The sequence below is a fragment of the Nycticebus coucang genome, chromosome 22 (genome assembly GCF_027406575.1).
Source record: "Nycticebus coucang isolate mNycCou1 chromosome 22, mNycCou1.pri, whole genome shotgun sequence".
Classification (NCBI taxonomy): domain Eukaryota; kingdom Metazoa; phylum Chordata; class Mammalia; order Primates; family Lorisidae; genus Nycticebus; species Nycticebus coucang.
In genome coordinates, this window is record NC_069801.1 from 16365230 (window position 1) to 16388414 (window position 23185).

Consider the following 23185-nt stretch of genomic DNA (forward strand, 5'->3'; position numbering starts at 1 on the left):
CAGAAACGACATCTTGGGCACTGGAGAAATGGTGGGATCCCTGCACCCACCCTCCAGAGAACATCCTTCATATAGCAAACTTTTAGGGTAAAACATGTAAAGCTAGTTATGTCTCAGGCTTTCTTGTTGAAACTCATGACCACTGGGGAGGTTAGATAAGCATCTTTATGAAAGGTTTTTTATGCTATAGGTATTGTCTTAAGACCTTACAAAAAAAAAACTCTTGGTATGCAAGAGTCAAGCATGGGTCATCATGGCAGTTTCCCTTCATGATGACATCATTCTTCCCTGGCAACAGGCTGTTTCCCTCCAAGCACGCTCTGAGCATGATGGAGAGATACCTGTGAGTAATCCTGGCCTGTGCACACTAGGTGTTTTCTGGGCGTACTTGTGGGAAGATACGTGTGCAGCCTCTGACTCTGAGCTATTGGCTCCCAGGGCTCCTGAGTAGGATCGGGCCCCATTTATCCATTAATCCCCCCCTCTGGGCATCCTTCCCTTTTCTGTCTCACTTCCCCACTCCTGTACATGTGTTTCTTGGGATCTCTTCCCATACTCAAATCCTGCTTTGCTCTCTGTTCCTGGGACAATGAAGGAGGCAGTCTAAGGGGAGAGGCCAACACACTGAGGTCAGGAGAGCCCAAAGATGGCAAGAGCCTGGGCCCACAGTGACACTGCTGTGCTGCTGAATGAACTGACTGGCGGTTGTCCTACCCTTGTCTTCTGGTGAAGTGAGAAAACCTTACCGGTTAAGGCTATTTTTTTTTTTTTTTTGAGACAGAGTCTCACCCTGTCACCCTGGCTAGATTGCCTGGCATCATAGCTCACAGCAACCTCAAACTCTTGGGTTCAAGTGATTCTTTTGCCTCAATCTCCTAAGTAGCTGGGATGACAGGTGCTCGCCACACACCTGGCTAGTTTTTCTGTTTTTAGTAGAGGCAGGGTCTCGCTCTTGCTATGGCTGGTATCCAACTTGTGAGCTCTAGCAATCCACCTGTCTCGCCCTCCCAGAGTGCCAGGAATACAGGAGTTCGCTAGCACACCTGGCTTCATTTAGGGCTATTTTAATAGGATCATCTGTTACTTGGTGCTGAAAGCTTTCTAAGAACATAGCATCCTACAGGGACATATTCCATATGAAGCAGGATGGGCAGGTCGACTGAGTGAGTGTGTGTGTGTGCAGTGGCAGTGTGTGTATATAGTGTACATTGACACCTATTTTGTGCAAGGCCTGTGGAGTGGCTATACATCTGGGACACAGATTTGGGTGGGCGTGTTTGTACGTGTCTTGCCTTGTCTGTCCTGTCAGTTCCACATTTTATCTCTCTCAAACACCTCTCACCCTCAGCCCATCAGCTTCTCCACTGTCCCCCCTGGGGTACCTGGACAACCTCTGTAAATGCCCTGCTAGCCTCCCTGAGGGGATTCTTACTCCTCTTCTAACCATTTTCCATTCAGAAGTCAGATCTATGCTTTGAAAACATAAGTTGAATTATGTTCTCCTGTTGAAAACCCATCAAAGGCCCCTGCTGCCCTGGGGCACCTGCCCTATAGATACCTCTGGCCACCACATCTCTCCCCTCACCTGCCATAGACACGCCGGCCCAGGCTGGGCACAGGGGTCATGCCTGTAATCTCGACACAGTCAGACCCTGTCTCAAAACAACAACAACAAAACAGAAGCTCCAACCCTTAGACTTGCTCTTTAGGCAGGAGCGGTCTAGACTTCCTAGGCACCTATGACGGCAGGCTTCCAGCAGGAGATTGGAGGATGGGAAGAAAAGAGAAACCAGGCTATGTCTCTCCCTATGCTTCCTCCTTGGCTCCCATTGGACTGGCCTGGGCCAGGCCCAGCTTCTGCTAAGTGAGTCCAGCTAAAAGCATCCCCCCGACTGCCATCCCACCATCCTGGGAGGTAGCTGTGGCTAATCTCTGGGTTCCCCCATCTCCCCCCATGGCTGCTCAGTGATTCCCTCACTTAGGTAGCCAATCCTATCCTCCCAATAGAAGGCTTGAATGCCTTCTATTGCAAATACTTAAGACTTCTGTTTTCTGATTTGACCTCGACTGACACAGGCAGCCTTCTGGTTGAAGGAGGAAGCCAGCAGGTGGTGTAAGGACCTGAAATGGAATCTCAGTGTCTCTGAGGTGAGATGATCACTTGAGCCCAGGACTCTGAGGCTGCAGTGAGCTATGATCACACCACTGCACTCTAGCCTGGATAGCAAAGCAAGGCTCTTCTCAAAATAAATGAATGAATTAATTAAATTAAAATTAAAAATTAAGAAAGAGCAGACGGCATCATGGAGCAGAGGTTCCCTGCCAGCTCAAGCTTTGAAGTTAAAGGAGAATAAACTTCTCTTATTTTTGCATTATTCTGTGGGGTCTCTGTCACAGTCAACCAAACCAGCATAAGGGCCTAGAAAGCAACAGTATCAACCCCACAGGGTAACTGAAGAATATTTAACTAAAGTAGGGACAGGGTTGGAGAGACTAAGGAGGGACAGTGAAGTGTCTGAGGCTAATAAGAGTGGGGAGCCCATCCTACCCCCGGGCTTGAAGGACCAAGGGCAGAAGCAGAGAATGGAGCCCAGAGATAGTGGCAATGGGGAAAAAGTCTTTGTGCAGGGATGCAGCCCTGGGCCCCATGAGGACAGAGCCAGAGAATAAATACCCCAGCTGATCTCTGTCTTCCTGTCCTCTAGGATCCTGTTGGCACCTTCCATTGGCTGAACCAAACCCAGAGGACATGCAGCCCTTGATGCTGTCCATCCGGTCAGCCAGCGGGACACAGTGGGTGGCGTGGGGCAGAGAACAGTGAGAATACCTGCAGTTCCCGCTGCTCCCCCCCCAGGGCAGCAAGCACCGTAAGGGTGAGGTCTTGATCTTCTTCGCACAAGGGTCCCCAGTGACTAGCACAGGGCCTGGGGTGTCGTAGGTATTGGACAAATATATGTTGAATGTGCATTTGCCAGGAGGGCAACAGAATAAGAGTGGGGAATGAGGGGGCCTCATACCTCCAGCCCCTCCATCACTGTCCCCCACAGTGGGCCAGAGGGCTTCGCCCACCTCACCCCGCTCCTCTTTCCTGTGGGGAAAAGGCTGTGTCTGCCCCCAGCCCTCTCCAGTGCCATTCCCAACAATCCTCTCGGGTCCCAGCAGAGGTGGGACCTTGCCTTTCTTGGGCCAAGAGCTGCCTGTACATCATCAGATGGGGCACCTGTCTGTCGCTGGACTTCCTTCCCTGTCCCTAAGGCTGAGCTATCCCATCTGAAGGGAAATACAGGGCAATGAGACACCAGACTGCCCTGAACCTAAGGCCACTGTGTATGATTAACAGTGTAATTAACATTAATTTGTGTTTTAAAGGCTCTGGGAAGTCCTGCAGGAAAGAACCATTGGAAGATGAGGTTTGACTTTCGGCTTCCCAGCCCCATCTGACCCCATCTGATTCTTTACTGGGTGCCCACTTGATTATATTCTAAGAGCTGACGCCACAGCAGTGACCAGAGCTCACAAAAACCCCTGCCGCATGGCGAGCTCCCTTCTAGTGAGCCTATCTATCATTGAACATCTGTGGATATCCTCCAGAATGCCACTCTTCAGGGTGACCATCCTAACACTGAGGCTGACCATTTCTGGGACACACAGCGGGGGCGGCCTCCAGATGTGCCCTGTATGAGTGTCAGGGTCAACAGGGTGGGAAGAGGACGGCAATTTGAAGGGTCCTTTAGCTTCATTTATTCGTCTGTTGTCTCTTTTAATAAATACCATTAAATGCCTACCGTGTGCCAGCTCCCTTCTAGGCCCTGGGAATTTGAACATGAATTAGGTAAAGTTTTGCCTGTGTGGGAGCTAGAAATAATGGAGCTCTCCCCCATCCCCCTAGGAAATAGGCTCACTAGCTTCTCCATCTTCCCTCTATCTCCCTAGACCTCCCGCTAATTCCCCACTCTCCTGCCCTGACCTCCGACCCCCATGCAGGAAATGGCTTGCTTAGCTTCAAGCTGAGGACTAGAGTAGCTCTAATCCCTCCATCTTCCCTGGCCAGCACCCTCTTCCCGGGGTGGGGAAGAAGTTCATCTTTAGCGATTTTGTTCAAGCTGCTGCTAGGTCAGAAACCCTCCCCAAGGATTAATCAGCAGAGCAGCAGACAGAGTTCATGTACAAGGCCTGGGAGATAAGACTGACCTAGCAGGGATTATGACCAGACAGTGGCCTCAACTGAGTGCCTGGGACTTGCTCAAGGCCACTTGGATAAGAGCTGTGGAAGCTTCCTGTTTGAAGTTGAGGGAGAAAGAGGGGGCCCTCCCTGCACCCTTGGGTTACCTCTAGAGGGCCAAGCAGTGACAAAACAGGGAGCCTTGAGCAAGTCCTAGCATTTCTCTGAGTCATGATTTCCCCATCTGGCAGATAGAAGAGGGTGATTCGATGGTCTTTTTTTAGAGACTCTCTCATTCTGTTGCCCTTGGTAGAGTGCTGTGACATCCCAGTTCATAGCAACCTCTAGCTCTTGGGCTTAGGCGATTCTCTTGCCTCAGCCTCCCAAGTAGCTGGGACTACAGGCACCTGCCACAATGCCCGGCTATTTTTTTGCTACAGTTTGGCCGGGTCTGGGTTTGAACTTGCCACCCTCAGTACATGAGGCTGGCGCCCTACTCACTGAGCCACAGGCACCTCCAATTCGATGGTCTTTTAGGATGTGTTTCAGACGTTCTGAGGTGGGATCCAGGCATATCTGACCTGCCCCTCTCTCTCTAAGCCACCTCCTGGGCCCCTCCCTCCTCCCTCAGCTCATGGTCTAGGGAATGGCTCGGAGCTTTAAAGCTGAGCAAATAAACATGTCCAGGCCCACAGGGAACTGGGGGTAGGAGAGGACATGACTATTTTTATCTCAGTTTGAAGGATTTTCACAGCTGCTTCTGTTGTGTTCACACAAGTTCCTGGGCCCCGTGGTGTTGGAGTGGCAGGCATCACTGGGCAGGATGGGAGGGGACACTCGTAAAAGGGAACTGACCCAGCCATACACCTGACTCTCCCCCACCTAGGGATCCCTTGAATGCAGCTGAGTAGCACCCCCTCCTAGGCCTTCCAAAAGAAGACCATCCGCTGCTGAGTCAGGGACAGCTGGTGGGAAAGAGTCTGGAGGTCTCAGCACTGGGGGTTGGGGAAAGAGGGGGACCGCTCGGGGAAGCCTGAGGAGGTAACTCACCTCATTCAGCACATGTTTGCTGACTACTTATAGAATGTCAGGCCCTGGGCTGGGAGGCTGTTTCCAAAAGCCAACAGGGCTGTGCTATAAGGCCAGTTAAGCCGGGCGCAGTGGCTCACGCCTGTAATCCCAGCACTGTGGGAGGCTGAGGAGGGAGAATCGCTTGAGCTCAGGAGTTCGAGACTCGCCTGAGCCACAGTGAGACCCCGACTCGTGAAAAAAATGGAAAAACCCAGCTGGGCACCGTGGTGAGCGAGCGCCTGTAATCCCAGCGGCTTCTGGAGGCTGAGGCAGCGGGGTGCCCGCAGCCCGAGTCTGAGGTTGTGGTGAGCTACCACGCCCACTGCACTCTGCTCAGGGGCATAGGGTGGGACCCTGTCTCAACAACAAAAAAAAAAGTAAAGAAATAAAAAATAAGCAACGAAATAAAATTAAAAAAGCCAAAATAAATAAATAAATAAATAAAAAACCAAAAAAAAAAGGCCAGTTAAGTTCTCAAACTCATCCTAGAAAAAGTGCTATATATCTCATTGCTGAATATTACTATGTTCACCAGATGGCCAAGGGGAGTATTTCAAAGGTGACCATAGTGATATATTCAACAATGAGGCATGTAGTACTTTTTCTAGGACGACTTCACGAACTTAATTGCCAGACCTTGTAAGTCTTTTCTGTAAATTAATGTGAATTAAATTCATTGATTTAGTGCCAGGCGCTGTGCCCTAAATACTTCAGAGTGATGATCTCGGCTACTATTCTGTCTCCGAAATACACCTGATCCCCCTCCTCACCTTTGTCCATTTCTGTCTCCACCACCCCAGGCCAAGTCCCTCCACCCAGGCTGACACCAAAATTTCTCCAGCTGGTCCTCTCCCTTACTCCTGCAATCCTTCTCTAATGGCACCCAAGAAGAGAGTTCTTAAAAGTAGAAATGAGATCCCAGATCCTTTCCCTACATGTCACACCTCCCAAACCTGTGGCTTTCTCCTTCTTAAAGACCCAACTCCTTATTACTCTGGCCTTCAAAGAGAACCCTTAGGAGCTGACGCTTGCCCATCTTTCTCTCTTTCATTTGCTTATTTTCTCTCTGTAAACTTGAATTTCAGGTAGCACAATTGGATTAACCATAAGTCCTCAGTCCCTGACATATTCTCAGCATTGGTGCCTGAAAAGGTATCTTTAGTTTACTCACAGATCACTTTTATTTAGTTAGATACATAGTTATTTTAAATAATGTAGTTAGGATCTCCCAAATCATATCTAATGTAATGACATGGAAGAATCTTAACATCATTGTGTTAAGCAAAAATACCCAGCTACAAAAGGTACATACTGTAAGATTCCATTCGTACATAACGATTCTAGAAAAGGCAAGACTATACAGGTCTAGGCAGAAGCTGATGGCTGGTTGCCAGGGGGCTTAAGGGAGACAGATTATGACCAGGCAGAAGAGAAATCTGGGGGGTAATAAAAATGTTCTATATCATAATTATGGTGGTGGATACAGGACAAAGCTCATTAAATTTTTTTTTTTAGAGATAGAGTCTCACTCCATCGCCTTGAGTAGAGTGCTGTGGCATCATCATAGCTCATAGCAACCTCATACTCCTAAGGCTCAGGTGATCCACTTGCCTCAGCTGGGATTACAGGCGCACACCACGACACCAGGCTGACTTGTCTATATTTATTTTTATTTATTTATTTATTTTTAAAACAAGCTCTAGCAAGTTTTATTAAAGAAAAAATGTACATGATTTACTTTTCACCAGTCTGTTCTGGCATGCTTCTAATGATATCAGAGTCACCTGGATCAATGATGGCCAGTGTGCATACACTGTAGTATTTTCCACATACTGTGCCCAATTCAATATTATTGCCACTGTAATGATGAACACCAGTTTTGGCTAACATGGCATAATACTCTATTTCAGATTTCCTCAAAGCTGGGCAGTTGTTGGTGAGGATGACCAATTTCGCTTTGCCTTGTCTGATCGTCTTCAAAGTCTGCTTGTACCCCAGCACATACTTTCCACTTTTCATAACAAGCTGGAGCCTTGAGTTGATCGACTCCAGCGACTTTTTCGTCTTCTTTGCGGCCACCATCTTCCTGCCCTAGATGCGGGACGGCCCCCAACCAAGACCAGCCACCAAGATGGCTGGGGAGCAAGAAAGGAAGGTGATTTTTCTATTTTTAGTGGAGATGGGGTCTTGCTCTTGCTTAGGCTGATCTTGACCTCCTGAGCTCAAGCAATCCTCCTTCCTCAACCTCCCAGAGTGCTAGGATTACAGGCATGGGCCACCACACCCAGCCAAAAGCTCACTAAATTTTATAATAAAGGCTGAGCGTAGTAACAGTAAGAGCGAGGCCCTGCCTCCACTAAGAATTAGAAAAATAAGCCAGGTATGGTGGTGGGTGTCTGTAGCCCTAGCTACTTGGGAGGTTGAGGCAAGAGGATTGGTCCAGCCTAGGAGTTTGAGGTTGCAGTGAGCTATGATGATGCCACAGACCTCTGGCCCAGGTGACTGAATAAGACCTTTTCTCAAAAAAAAAAAAAAATTATAAAAAAAATATTATAATGATAATTGGTGAATTGTACCATATGTAAATTAACCTTCAGTAAAGCCAAACAAAAACTGTCAAAACAAAGCTAGAACTTCTACCAACATCTAATCTGTTCCCTTGTCCCCATCACAGCCTTGAGCCCACCATCACCCAGGATGTTCTCTGTTCATGCCTCTGTTTCCCTTTGTCTATAGTTGCAGCTACCTATTTGCAGTCCTTAAAAATGTTATTTAAGGGCAGCGCCTGTGGCTCAAGGAGTAGGGCGCCGGTCCCATATGCCGGAGGTGGCGGGTTCAAACCCAGCCCCAGCCAAAAAAAAAAAATGTTATTTAAAATTTTCAGTTTTAAAAAATTCTTTTAAAAGTGTATTAAACTTCATTTAATCTTCTGGGATCTATTTTCTTCCTCCTTAATTTATATTTCTAGGAATTATCTATATACAGCATGTCACTTGATTCACTTTTTGAGTACTGATTAATATTCTATTGGGTGGAGGCTGGACGCAGTGGCTCACACCTGTAATCCCAGCACTCTGGGAGGCCAAGATGGGTGGATTGCTTGAGCTCAGGAGTTCGAGACCAGCCTGAGCTAGAGCAAGACCCCATCTCTAAAAATAGCCAGGCATTGTGGTATGCAACCATGGTCCCAGCTACTCGGGAGGCTGAGGCAGGAGGATCACTTGAGCCCCAGAGTTTGAGGTTATTGGGAGCTATTACGCCACGGAACTCTACTGAGAGCAACAAAATGAGACTCCGCTCAAAAAACCAAAAATTCTATTGGGTGGCTGGGTGCAGTGGCTTACACCTGTAACTCTAGCAGTCTGGGAGGCTGAGGGCAGCAGGTCAGCACTTAAGAACAGTCTGAGCAAGAGTGAGACACCGTTTCTACTAAAAATAGAAAAATTAGCCAATGTGACGTCAGGCACCTGTAGTCCCAGCTACTTGGGAAAGATTGAGGCAGGGGATCATCTGAGCCCAGGAGTTTGAGGTTGTTGTGAGCTATGACACCAGGGCACTCTACCCAGGGTGACAGACTGAGACTCTGTCTCAAAAAAAAAAAAAAAATTCTATTGGGTGAATATTCTACACATATTCATTCATTTATCTTCATGGATGTTTGAGTTGGTTTCTAGGCCTTTCTTATTGAAGTTTGAGGACAGAGCTGCTCAAACATTCTTATGCATGTCGCTGGGGGCACATGTGCAAGATTTTCTCACGGCTATGTACCTAGCAGTGGGACTGCTGGATCACATGTGAATTCAGTTCAAGTTGTCACCTGCTCTTTGACCTCATCTCTCACTTCCCTCCACTTTGACAACTAAGATACAGCCACACTGGCCTCCATTTACTTCAACAAGCCAAGCCCATTCCAGCCTCTGGACCCTTGCACTTCCTGTCTCCTCCCCATTTCCTTCTGGGCTTCTCATGGCTGCCTTTTACTTATCTTTAGGACTCAACCAGATATGAACCTCTCAGCCCAAATGTCACTTTCCCGGCCCTTCACCTAAATGAGTTACTTCCATTCCCACCCCCAATCACCCACGTTCTGTCCTCTTCATAGCACCTGACACCACAATCAGAAATAGCCTTTATTTATTTATTTTTTTGATTTCTCATTGTCCCCCCAGTCCCTCTAACTAGACTCAAGCTCTAGGAGGGCCGAGACCAAGTCCATTTCATGGCTGTGCTCCCTGCAGCAGTGCCTGATGAGTAGAGAGAAAATTCTCAATAGGATTTGTTTCTGGAGGTGAGTACTAACATCGATCTCTAGATAGAGATGAGCAACCTGAAACTCAGAGAGGATAAGCCAGGTGCCCAAGGTCACAGAGCTTGGAAGTAGCAGACCCAGGATTTGAACCCAGGTCTAATCAGTTACAGGACCCAATGTTCTTCCCCAAAAGAGACCTTTTCGCTCTGATGTGAACTTACCTTCATGCTCCCATTATCAGTTGGCCATTCAATGCCACCTGTTGCAGCCACATGTTGGAAGAAACTCTGGGTCCTTCCCTTGGCTGTCACTCCTCCACCTGCAGGGGGTGGGAGATGTGGCCTTGGACTATGGGAGACCTGGTGTTCCACCACCTGTTCTGGGAATGGGGCCCAGTCCCCCCGTCCTCCCACCTGCCTGCCTTCTACGCTATATTAGAGCCCCAGGCTCTGCATCAGTTTCCTGTCATCTCAAAAGTCACAATGCTCCGGCAGCTGAGTTTCCTCTTATTTGTGGCCCTTGGTAAGCCCCCAGCCTGTGTCTGTGCTCTCTGTACTGCACTGGGCTAGGCGTCCTTGAATCTACCACCCACCCAAGGGGTTCATGGTATCCGACACCTGGTTCCCCGGGAAGGGGTCTCAGCTTGTACCTGTGGTGCAACTGTAGGGGCTTCTGGCTTGGTGCTAGAGCAGGAGAGCAGGGAGGAAGCTGCAGATGGACCAGCTCAGGAGAAAGATTGGGAGCACCCACAGGGCTATAGTGGGAGGACTTGATGGAAGCAATAAACAAAGCATGATGGTTAAGAATTTGGGCTCTGTAGTTAGACTTCTTAGGTTGAAATTTCTACTCTTTTGCTTAATTCTCCACTCCCCTCTTCTACCTACTCTCCCCACCTGGCTCTATATCTTGTGATCTAGCTTATTCCTGGTCTTCCTGTCAGCTCAGGGCCACCTCGTCCTAGCAGTCTCCCTTGACTGACAATAATGGTAACAGAGAACACTTATCTTTTACTATATATAGGCAGAATGCTAAGGGTTTTAGTTGTTCTTTTTTTTTAATATTATCTCATGTTGGGCCATGTATAGTGGCTCATGCCTGCAGTCTTTGCACTTTGGGAGGCCAAAGTGAGAGGATTGCTTGAGGCCAGGAGTTTGAGACAAGCTCAAGCAAGAGTCTCTACCAAAAATAGAAAACAAAAAATTAGCCATGTCATGGCACATGCCTGTAGGCCCAGTTACTCAGGAGGCTGAGGCACAAGAATTGCTTGACCAGGAGTTCGAGGTTGCAGTGAACTATGATGACACCATTGCACTTTATCTTGGGTGACAGAGTAAGACCTTGTCTCAAAAATTAGAGGAGAAAAAAAAATTCTCATGACATCTCTATGAGGTCAGTAGTACTATTATCACCATTTTCAAAATGGAGAAACTGACCCTCCAGATAAGTAGCTAATCCTAGAACAAAGGGCAGAGCTACACGTTGAACCCAGGCAGTCTTACTTCAAAGCCTCCACACTTTATGACAATAGCAATCACTTTTTAAGGGCACAGGCACTGTTCTAAGTGTATCGACCTTTTCAACCATTCATGGAGACCACATTTTAAACTCTATCCCTGGACTCCTGAGACTCTGAAAACCCCCTCTCTAGTCCAAATGCTCACTGTTCACATGTGGCTCCTGAGGCCCAGAGAGGTAAAGGGGTTTGCATGGAGTCACACAGCCAGTTTGTGGCACAGCTACGACTGGGACCTTGGCCTCCTCTTTCCTTTTGGGGACCCTCTGGCTAATTGACACCTCTACTCTCCCTTGTAGTCTCAGGCTGTGGCCGACCTGGCTACAATCCTGCCAGCCGAGTTGTCAATGGTGAGGACGCAGTCCCCTACAGCTGGTCCTGGCAGGTAAGAGCGATACCAGCTGCACTAATTCTAACCATAGGCTCTGGACCCCAAGCTCGGGTGGCAAGGCATCTGGCCTTGACGCCGTTATTTCACTTCAATATCCACTTCAGGTTCCAAAAGCCAGGAAACCCCCTGGCTAACCAACTTCACGTGGAGGTTTTGCCTCTTCCATTTGTAGTCCTCACCTGGCTGTTTGCAATTTAAAAGTGGAACCTGGAAAGGGCCTGGTGTCATGGCTCACACCTATTATCCTAGTACTCTGGGAGGCTGAGGTGGGTGAATTTCTTGAACTTATGAGTTTGAAACCAGCCTGTGCAAGAGCGAGACCCCCATCTCTAAAAAATAGCCAGCATTAAAAAAAAATAAAAAATAGGGCGGCGCCTGTGGCTCAGTGAGTAGGGCGCTGGCCCCATATGCCGAGGGTGGCGGGTTCAAACCCAGCCCCGGCCAAACTGCAACAAAAAATAGCCGGGCGTTGTGGCAGGCGCCTGTAGTCCCAGCTGCTCGGGAGGCTGAGGCAAGAGAATCGCGTAAGCCCAAGAGTTAGAGGTTGCTGTGAGCCGTGTGACGCCACGGCACTCTACCCGAGGGTGGTACAGTGAGACTCTGTCTCTACAAAAAAAAGAAATTAAAAAAATAATAAATAAAAAAAATAAAAAATAAATAAAAAATAGCCAGCCCCATATACCAAGGGTGGTGGGTTCAAACCCAGCCCCTGCCAAACTGCAACAAAAAAATAGCTGAGGCGTTGTGGCAGGCGCCTGTAGTCCCAGCTACTTGGGAGACTGAGGCAAGAGAATTGCCTAAACCCAGGAGTTGGAGATTGCTGTGAGCTGTGTGATGCCACGGCACTCTACCGAGGGTGATAAAGTGAGACTCTGTCTCTAAAAAAAAAAGACTTCAGTGAGTTGTGCTGCTTCAGGAAACCCAAGGGACCTGAGGTTCAGAAGAATGCGGCTCTGGGCTGGGCATAGTGGCTCACAGCTATAATTCTAGCACTTTGGGAGGTTGAGGTGGGTGGACTGCCTGAGCTCACAGGTTTGAGACCAGCCTGAGCAAAAGTGAGACCCCCATCTCTAAAAATAGCTGGGTATTGTGGTAGGTGCCTGTAGTCCCAGCCACACGGGAGGCTGAGACAAGAGAATCACTTGAGCCCAGGAGTTTGAGCCCAGGAGTTTGCTGTGAGCTGTGACACCACAGCACTCTACTGAGGGCAACAAAGTGAGACTCTGTCTCAAAATAAATAATAAAAATTTCAAAGAATAAAATAAAAATAAAGAAGAATGTGGCCTTGAAAGCGCAGAGGACCTGGGAGGTGGGGCAGGGCGGGGGGCTCTCAAGAGACAGAGGTTTCCCTAGTGGGCAAAGAATGTGGGGATGTTGGGATCCCCTGGGAGGTCATAGGCCCAGAATGGGGAAACTTTAGAGAATCAGAACGTGATTCCAGTGGGAAAATATTAATAATAGGGCAGTTGTGTAGGCTGTGCACTGCACATTTCAAAAGGGGCTACTGTTTTCTGTGTGGATGGGACCCTCTAGAGTTATACAGTGTGCAACCTGTACAGCCATTGGTGTACACTCTCACCATGTGGCCCAGGACACTCAGGCTCTTTCCTGCTTGGCCTCCAGGTCTCCCTGCAGTATGAGAGTAATGGAGCCTTCTACCACACGTGTGGCGGCAGCCTTATCCACCCAGATTGGGTTATGACTGCAGGTCACTGCATCTCGTGAGTTCTGTCACTTGTTTCAACCCTGCACGAGACCCAGGCAACTGGGGTATTAAAAAATAAATGAATTGGGAGGGCAAAGGAGCCTCAGGGGTATCTCAGAGGTGGAACAGCCTGAAGCAAAGGCTGGAAGGGGACAGTGAGTGACTTCAAGGGAGGACAGAAGCTAGCCCAGACTGACTTCTCCTCCGCTGCAGGAGGTCCCGGACCTACCAGGTGGTGTTGGGTGAATACGACCGGGCTGTGAAGGAGGGTGTTGAGCAGGTGATCCCCATCAATGCCGGGGACATCTACGTGCACCCCCTTTGGAACTCCAACTGTGTGAGCTGCGGGTGAGTGAATTCTCAGGCCTGAAACCAGGGCTCCTCTACTCTTCCTCCCGAATCTGAGGAGGCTCCCAGGGACATTGGCGCTGAGTGCAGCAACCTGTGTCCAGGTCCCACACATCAGGGGCTTGAGCCAAAAGAGCCTTTAAGCATCATTGACACCAAATCTGTCTCCCTCCAGAGCAGACAGTGGAGCCCAGGATGGGGCAATAACTCTCCAAAAAAGGCCACTTAGCTAGTTGGCTTCAAGGGAGGCCACTTAGATAGTTGGCTTCAAGAGAGCCCAGGACTCCTCTGGCACTCTTCCCCCAAATCTGAGGGCTTCTACATTTGACAGCTGGTTTGTACAGCTCATCCTGGGTTCTCTGGGCAGAAAGAGGTACAGTGGCCCAAGAGTTAGGCTCCAGCACTAACTCTCTACTGGCCTGGGCAAGTCACTAACTTTCTCTGGGCCTCTGTTTTGCCACTAGTAAAAGGGTAACCATGAACCAGGTCTTCCTGGGTGGTTATGGAGGTCAAGGAGATAATCTTAAGAAAATTGTATGCAAAACTGTTAAGTCTGAGAGACTCATCTTTTTGAGTGAATGACCAAGACCCTGACCCACCTTCACAGAGCTCCTGGTGTAAGGAGAGAGAAAAGCCAGACTTGGGTGAAATGGCTTGAGTGACAGGCTGGCAGGTGCAGTGATTCTCAAAGTGTGGTCCCGGTCCCCACAGCAAGAGAACCTATTCGAAATGTGAATTCTTGGGCCTTAGCCCACACTCACTGCATCAGAAGCTTTGAGGTGGTATCCAGAAATCTGTGTTTAACAATCCCTGCAGGTGACCCTGACACTGTGCAACCCACTGAAGTATAAGCAGAGGAGGACAAGACAATTCTGAAGGTTAAGGGTCAGCATGAGCAAAGCAAGGGGAGGGCTTCTTAACATTACTCAGCCTTTAGAATGGACTTCATCTACAGCCATACCACTCTGAATATGCCCTATCTCATCTGATCTCGGAAGATAAGCAGGATGGGGCCTGGTTAGTACCTAGGGGCATCTCAGGTGACTGCTTGGGACTACCAGGTGCTGTAGTATTGTAGGCTTTGGCTGGGTGTGGTGGCTCCTGCCTGTAATCCCAGCACTTTGAGAAGCCAAGGTGAAAGCACTGCTGAAGGCTAGCAGTTTGAGATCAGCCTGGGCAACACAGTGAGACCCCCTCTCTTAAAAAAAAAATGGATTGGGAAGGCAAAGGAGCCCTGGGGTCACCTCACCGATGGAACAGCTGGAATAAAGCTGGAAGGGGGACTTGAACTTGGGACAGTTAGAGAACTTTTCTCTCCTCCCCAGCAATGACATCGCCCTCATCAAGCTCTCACGCAGCGCCCAGCTGGGAGACACTGTCCAGCTTGCCTGCCTGCCCCCTGCTGGCGACATCCTGCCCAACAATGAGCCCTGCTACATCAGTGGCTGGGGCCGTCTGTATAGTACGTACTGATCCCTCTAGCTGGCCACAAAGACCAAGGCAGAAAGACAGGGCCTGGGGGCTGGGGTTGAAGGTAACACCAGAACACTTATAACTTTTCTCCCACGTCTCTCTAGCCGCATTCTCCCCGGCCATCCTCCTAAACATGAATGTGTCCCATTAGACAGTGGCGTCCTGTGTGCCAAGGGCTGGGATGTAATGGTGCACAAAACAGACAGGATCACACAGCTAGGGGAAGGAGAGAAGAGTTGTGTTCTTGATTGTGCCCTTTCTCTGCAGCTCCTAGCCCTGCACCCCCAGATCCCTCACTCAAAGCTCTCTACCCCTGCAGCCAATGGGCCACTCCCAGACAAGCTGCAGCAGGCCCTGCTGCCCGTGGTGGACTATGAGCACTGCTCCAGGTTGACCTGGTGGGGCTTAACTGTGAAGAAGACCATGGTGTGTGCTGGTGGGGACATCCGCTCCGGCTGCAATGTAAGTCAGCTCTTGCCTCCCCCCAGTGGTGCTGGGTGTGCAGGGCCCCAGGGTACATGTCATTTGCCCAAGAGGTGGAGGAGGTATCTTGCCTGCTCATTCCATCCACCCCCCAGGCCAGGCAGGACTTGGGGGAAGTCAGCGTAGTTCAGATGCAGAGGCCAGACTAGGGGCTCAGGCCCCTGGATTCCAGTCCCAGCTCAAACTCTGTCTTGACCCGGACCAAGTCACTATCCCTCTTTGGTCTGCAGGCTTCCCCGTACACATAGCAAGGGACACCAGCTATGACTTCTAAAGTCATGCCAGCTCTGTGGTTCTCAAGTTATTAAACATTAAGAATACTGTCATTGGTGGGGCATAGTGGCTCATGCCTATAATCCTAGCACTTTGGGAGGCCAAGGCAGGAGGATTGCTTCCAGTCAGGAGTGAGCGAGAACTCGTCTCTACTAAAAAATAGAAAAAGTGGAAGAAAAAGTATCCAATGTACTCAGCCCTACTATGAAGCTAAATTATAGCTTTCACACAAAGGCTATAACCCAACTATAGCACAAGACTATGAGGAAAGGGCCAAGGAAGGGGAAGGGAGGGGGGAGGTTAGGGTGGAGGGAGGGTAATGTGTGGGGCCACACCAACGGTGCATCTTAGAATGGGTACAGGCGAAGCTTACTAAAGGCAGAATACAAATGTCTACATACAGTAACTAAGAAAATGCCATGAAGGCTATGTTGAACAGTTTGATGAGAATATTTCAGATTGTATATGAAACCAGCACATTGCACCCCTTGATTGCACTAATGTACACAGCTATGATTTAACAATAAAAAAAAATAAAAAATAGAAAAATTGCCCAGGCATGGTGGCATGCACTTATAGTCTCAGCCACTAAGGAGGCTGAGGCAGGAGGGTGGCCTGAGCCCAGGAGCTTGAGGTTACAGTGACTCTGATGAGCTTGATGCACTGCACTTTGGCCTTTGGCATGGGGCAACAGAGTGAGACTCTGTCTCAAAAAAAAAAAAATAAAAACAAAACCCAAAACTATAATTTTATTCTAAGTGAGTATGAATAACACACGTAATGTGGTCCTAATGATGGGAACCGCCATTTATTGGGTGCTTCCTCTCTCCTAGATGTTGTGTTAAGATCATATATCCAGGGCGGCACCTGTGGCTCAAAGGAGTTGGGCGCCGGCCCCATATACAAACCCGGCCCGGGGCCAAAAACTGCAAAACAAACAAACAAAAAAGATCATACATCCTCTCATTTAATCTTCTCAAGCACTTGGGCAAATACTATTATTCCCCAACACAAAAAAGCCAACAGCATAAAGTAATATGAGCATTTCTCAAAATCCCTAAAGCTCAGAACAGTTCCTGAACCCTCAGACATGGTTCAGTTCCCCAATCTCTCTCATGGTTCCAGGGTGACTCTGGAGGACCCCTGAATTGCCCCGCGGCAGATGGCTCCTGGCAGGTCCACGGTGTCACCAGCTTTGTTTCCTCCCTCGGCTGCAACACCCTTAGGAAGCCCACGGTGTTCACTCGAGTCTCAGCCTTCATTGACTGGATTGAGGAGGTGAGGGGGACAGGGTGGCAGCACTTCCGTGAGGTAACGAGTGAGACACAGCACACCCTGGGGAGGGATTGAAAGGACTCTAGAAGGTCAGTCATGCAGGGGCCTTTGGGAACATGCCAGAGAGGGTTGGGGATGTTTTTTCCCCTATAGCGTGTCCCTGAGAACTTAATGGCATCTGGGCGGAGCTTGGAACTACTGTGGAACTTCCTTATTTCAACAAGTGTTTATGAAACACTCCTCTGATCTAGTCCTCTCTTGTCATGGAGAAGAAAGAGACAGGCCAGACAAGGGCCTGCCTGGTAGGGGACAGGTGACTAAATGAACAATAATGAAGAAATTCAATGAGAGCTGTGACAAGGGGCTCATCAGGCCCCAGAGAGAGATCAGATTTCATCCGGGAGCTGATACTGTTTGTGATCACAGTCAGAGCTACAATCTATAAGCCACTAAAACTTGTGCCAAGTACAGTGAGGAGAACTTTAGTTAGCTGTTTACTTAAGAACCCAGGAGTTTGAGACCAGCCTGAGCAAGAGCGAGATTCCATCTCTAGCCAGGTGTCATGGTGGGTACCTATAGTTCCAGCTACCTGGGAGGCTGAGGCAAGAGGTTTCCTTCAACCCAGGGATTTGAGGTTGCTGTGAACTGTGATGATGACACCAAGGTACTCTAGCTTGGGCAGAAGAATGCAACTCTGTCTCAAAAACCAAAAACAAGGCTCAGTGCCTGTGGCTCAAGCAGCTAAGGTGCCAGCCACATACACACCTGAGCTGGTGGGTTCAAATCCAGCCCAGATCCGCCAAACAACAATGACGGCTGCAACCAAAAAATAGCTGGGAGTTGTGGTGGGGGCCTGTAGTCCCAGCTACTTGGGAGGCGGAGGCAGGAGAATCACTTGAGCCCAGGAGTTGGAGGTTGCTGTGAGCTGTGATGCCACAGGACTCTACCCAGGGCGACAGCTTGAGGCTCTGTCTCAAAAAAAAAAACAATAAAAATAAATAAAACAAAAAAACAAAAACAAGTCCCAAACTACAAACCCATAAGCTCAGTTCTATTATTACCCTGACTGCATAAGTGAGAAAATAGGCTCAGAGAATTCAAGTCACTCACCCAGGGTCACACAGCAGGGCTGGGGGTTAAACCAGGCTCTATCTGGCTCCAGAATCTGTGCCCCTAACTAGACTGTTCTTTTTTCCAGACCATAGCAAGCCACTAGAAGGGCCCAGCCAGCAGAGCTAATCCCACATCCTTTATGAAAAATAAAGATCTCCTGGAAAGTTCCAAGTTGAATCTTTCTTCCTTCATTGGCTCACCTCTTTCCATCTGTTCCTAAAATCTTAGATCCAATATGCAGAGACAAGACCAGATCCAACCCTCTCATGAGAAGATGAAGAAAAAAATAAGGGTCTGAGAGAAGAAGGCAGTTGCTATGGGGTGACCCACCATCCTGATTTGGCTGGGACTGAGGGCTTTCTAGGATGCTGGAATTGCAGTGCTAAAACTGAGAAGGGGAAAGTCCCAGAAAATTGGGACAAACTGGGCACCAAGGTATATGGTCACATATGCATCAGTTGCCTGTCAATGCAGGCACAAAAACATGGTAAAATCTGCAGAAAAACTGACCCTGTCAGCCTCTTAGGAGGGTCATGGTAGAATGGGAAGGACCGTGTGTTTTCTTCCTCCATTGATGGACTAGAGAAGGAGGGCTGTGGTCATTCATTCATGCAACAAGCAACCATTCCCTGTGCAAGAGGAGGGCTCCGAGACAGGGCTCCTGCCCTGCAGTGGCTCATTATCTATAGAGAAAGGAGTTTATTGGAGTTGGCTCATTAAACCTTTACTAGTTCCTGCCTTGAGGCAGGTTCAGGGCAGGGAGTACAGAAGTGAGTCAGACAAGCTCAGGGACAGCCCTTGCTGCGGGAGGGAGAAGACGCAGGCATCGCATCAGCACACACAGGTATGCACACAGGCACTGAAGTTTTTAAAAAGACTACTGCTGGGGGCGGCGCCTGTGGCTCAAGGAGTAGGGCGCCCGTCCCATATGCCAGAGGTGGCAAGTTCAAACCCAGCCCCGGCCAAAAATCACAAAAAAAAAAAAAGAAAAAAGAAAAAAGACTACTGCTGGGCAGACAAACGCCACATACAACAATCAAATCTCTTTCCTCCTGTTTCTCCCACACACTGTGAAAGCAAATGAGGTCCCAGCAAGGACATACAAGAAGGAGCTTTAATATTAATGTTCCAGTTGTACCCTCCCTTTAAAAATTATACATTTGGGCCCAGTGCAGCAGCTCATGCCTGTTATTCTAGCACTCTGAAGGCCAGGCTGGTGGACTGTTTGAGCTCAGGAGTTTGAGACCAGCCTGAGCAAGAGTAAGACCCCATCTCTAAAAAATAGCTGGGTGTGGTAGCCGGCACCTATAGTCCCAGCTACTTCAGAGGCTGAGGCAAGAGAATCACCTGAGCCCAACAGTTTGAGTTTAATGTAATCTATCACACCACAGCATGCTACCGAGGGTGACAGAGTAAGACTCTGTCTCAAAAATAAATAAATTAATTAATGAAATAAAATAAAAATTATACTTTTGGTTATGAATGAAAAAGAAATAAGATGGGTGGCGCCTGTGGCTCAATGGGTAGGGTGCTGGCCCCATATACCAAAGGTGGCGGGTTCAAACCCAGCCCTGGCCAAACTGCAACAAAAAATATCCAGGCGCTGTGGCGGATGCCTGTAGTCCCAGCTACTCGGGAGGCTGAGGCAAGAGAATTGCCTAAGCCCAGGAGTTGGAGGTTGTTGTGAGCTGTGACGCCACAGTGCTCTACTGAGGGCAATAAAGTGAGACTCTGTCTCAAAAAAAGAAAAAGAAACAACATGAAGAATAATACAGTAAACACCCAGATAGGTATTCTCCCTTCAGAATGAACACATTTCACATTTTTGCTTCACATTTAAAAAAATAATAATTACAGGCCAGGTGCATTGGCTCACATCTGTAATCCTAGCACTCTGGGAGGCCAAGGCGGGTCGATTGCTTGAGCTCATGAATTTCAGACTAGCCTGAGCGAAATCAAGACCCCATCGCTACTAAAAATAGAAAAACTGAGGGAAGAGGATGGCTTGAGCCCAAGAGTTGGAGGTTGCTGTAAGCTATGACACCATAGTACTCTACCCAGGGCGACAGCTTGAGACTTTGTCTCAAAAAATAATAATAATAATAATTACAGTTAAGATGGAGGCCCCTTTGTACTCTTTCCAAAAGTCATTGTCAAGATGGGTGTGGGGTTGTGCAACAAATATTACTGTGTTTTCTTTGGGGCACATTGTAGGTTAGCTCTTGCCTGCCCCCTTGAAGTCTGGATTGCTTTGGACAAGGTGAAGTTTTCAAAGACAGAGAAATTTGGCATGCGCTCTTTCTCCCATGGCATCTGGTGGTTAGCCAGATGTGGACTGGGGCCTATGCCAGCTCCCGACATACATGTCACAAAACCGAGAAATAAACTCTGGGCTGGATGCAGTAGATCACACCTGTGGTCCCAGCACTCTAGGAGGCTGAGGAAGGAGGATTGCTTGAACTCAGGAGTTTGAGACTAGCTTGAGCAAAGTCAAGACTCCATCTCTACTAAAAATAAAAAAATTAGGCTCGGCACCTGTAGCCCAGTGGTTACGGTGCCAGCCACATACACCGAGGGTGGTGGGTTCGAACCCGGCCCGGGCCAGCTAAACAACTGCAACAACAACAACAACAAAAATAGCTGGGCGTTGAGGTGGGCACCTGTAGTCCCAGCTACTTGGGAGGCTGAGGCAAGAGAATCACTTAAGTCCAAGAGTTTGAGGTTGCTGTGAACTATGATGCCACAGCACTCTGCAGAGGGCGACATAATGAGACTCTGTCTCAAAAAAGAAAAGAAATACCTGTGGCTCAGTGAGTAGGGTGCCGGTCCCATATGCCGGAGGTGGCGGGTTCAAACCCAGCCCCGGCCAAAAAAAAAAAAAAAAGAAATATTAGCCAGGTGTCATGGTGTGCACCTGTATTCCCAACTACTTGGGAGGCTGAGGTAGGAGAATTGATTGAACCCAGAAGTTCGAGATTGCTGTAAGCTAGGTTGATGCTGGGGCACTCTAGCCTAGGCAATAGAGTGAGAATTGTCTCAGAGAGAGAAACTCTGTTGTCAAAAGCTACTAAGATTTTGGGTGTTATTTGGTACAGCAGCATGGACCTAACCTATCCTGACTGATAGGTTTGAGTTTGGTATTTATCCTTTTATTCTGTGGTGTTATAATTTTATCATATACAAACATCCATAAAAAATATATTTCATTTTGTTTTGGTTTTTTAAAATACATGCACAACTTCATGCTGTATGAATTATCCATGGGGCAGCACCTGTGGCTCAAAGGAGTAGGGCGCTGGCCCCATATACCAGAGGTGGCAGGTTCAAACCCAGCCCCCAGCCAAAAACTGCAAAAAAAAGAAAAAAAAAAAAGAATTATCCTGAAACCTGCCTCTTCCCTTTAATGTTATGTTTTTGAGGTCCATTTATACTGCTTTATACATCTGTAATTCATTGCAGAGTATCCTATTGCACAACAACACTACTTATTTATCCTTTATCTCCTGCTCCTGGACATTTAGACCAGGGCCAATTTTTTGTGATTATAACCAATGCTTCAATGGCTATCCTTGGACATATCTCCAGGTGCACATGTGTGAGAGTTTCTCCAGGGTATATTCCAAGAAATGGACTTGCTGAGTGGGAGGGTGTGCTCATTTTCAACTTTACTAATTGCCAAATTGCTCTCTAAAGTGATTGTACAACAATCCCTAAAAATTCCTATCTTTTCTTTTCCCATCCACTGCCCCCACAGATTACAAACTCCATCATATTTTACTCCTAAAATCACTCCTAGCATCTCAACTCTCCCCCACAAAACTCTTTCCCAGTCCTTCTCCTCACTCCAGCTCTTACAAAATTCCAAGAACTGGTCTGGCAAGGCCAGACTGAAGGGTAGGAAGGAGCAGAGTTGATTGAGCACGGCAGACTTCTGCATCATAGGGAGGGGTATGGAAGTTCTAGAATCACACATACATTAATCATTTGTATCAAGCCAAACAGTGCCTGGGGACATGGGACTGTCAGGCAGGGTTGCAAAGGTTGAGTGTCCACTTCCTCCCAATGAGTCAGGGAAAGGCCTCCAAAACAGTTTCAGGGTAAAGGGCAGTGAGATGGATGTAATCCCATAATGTGGCCGGCCAGCAGGCCCCCAGGGGACCTCTACTCAGCCTCAGGGGGAGGCTGGGAGCTGCTATGACCCTGTTCTCACCACACATGGGCAGCAGAGAGTCAGGCAATCTTGCCTAAAACTGCCAACAATTTAATCAACAATTTTCCTTTTTTAAAAATCTCTAAGTTTCAACAATTCAAATCTTTTAAAACCCATATAGCCAATAACTTAATTTTTTGAGTAATGATTAGAGTATCAACACCAACAATTCTTTTGCTTCTGTTTTCTAAATAATGAAAAACCAATAATCTGCTTTTTCGAAAAGCACAATGTCAATTCTCTTTTTTTTTTTTTTGTAGAGACAGAGTCTCACTTTATGGCCCTCGGTAGAGTGCCGTGGCCTCACACAGCTCACAGCAACCTCCAACTCCTGGGCTTAAGCGATTCTCTTGCCTCAGCCTCCCGAGTAGCTGGGACTACAGGCGCCCACCACAACGCCCGGCTATTTTTTTTTGTTGCAGTTCGGCGGGGCCGGGTTTGAACCCGCCACCCTTGGTATATGGGGCCGGCGCCCTACTCACTGAGCCACAGGTGCCGCCCGTCAATTCTCTTTTAAATTCAATTCCTTTTTTTTTTTTTTGTAGAGACAGAGTCTCACATACCGCCCTCGGGTAGAGTGCCGTGGCGTCACACGGCTCACAGCAACCTCTAACTCTTGGGCTTAAGCGATTCTCTTGCCTCAGCCTCCCGAGTAGCTGGGACTACAGGCGCCCGCCACAACGCCCGGCTATTTTTTTGTTGCAATTTGGCCGGGGCCGGGTTTGAACCCGCCACCCTCGGCATATGGGGCCGGCGCCCTACTCACTGAGCCACAGGCGCCGCCCAAATTCAATTCCCTTTTAAAAGTAATAAAGATGGGCGGCGCCTGTGGCTTCGTGAGTAGGGCGCTAGCCCCATATGCCGAGGGTAGCGGGTTCAAACCCAGCCCCGGCCAAACTGCAACAACAAAAAAATAGCT

At 48.4% G+C, this 23185-nt stretch overlaps 2 protein-coding genes across 2 annotated transcripts; one reads left to right on the forward strand and one right to left on the reverse strand.

Moving 5' to 3' along the window:
• Positions 1-6925: 6925 nt before the first annotated feature.
• On the reverse strand, positions 6926-7363 carry LOC128575074 (60S ribosomal protein L30-like). The gene has a single exon (XM_053576354.1). It carries the CDS (start codon positions 7313-7315, stop codon positions 6968-6970), a length of 348 nt encoding a protein of 115 aa, XP_053432329.1. The 5' UTR covers positions 7316-7363; the 3' UTR covers positions 6926-6967.
• A 2469-nt stretch (positions 7364-9832) lies between these two features.
• LOC128574669 (proproteinase E) lies at positions 9833-18213 on the forward strand. Its single transcript, XM_053575535.1, has 8 exons — positions 9833-10004; positions 11295-11380; positions 13010-13107; positions 13305-13439; positions 14765-14901; positions 15232-15374; positions 16794-16946; positions 18142-18213. The coding sequence occupies exons 1-8, from the start codon at positions 9833-9835 to the stop codon at positions 18157-18159; spliced, it is 942 nt and encodes a 313-aa protein (XP_053431510.1). The 3' UTR covers positions 18160-18213.
• Positions 18214-23185: the final 4972 nt, after the last annotated feature.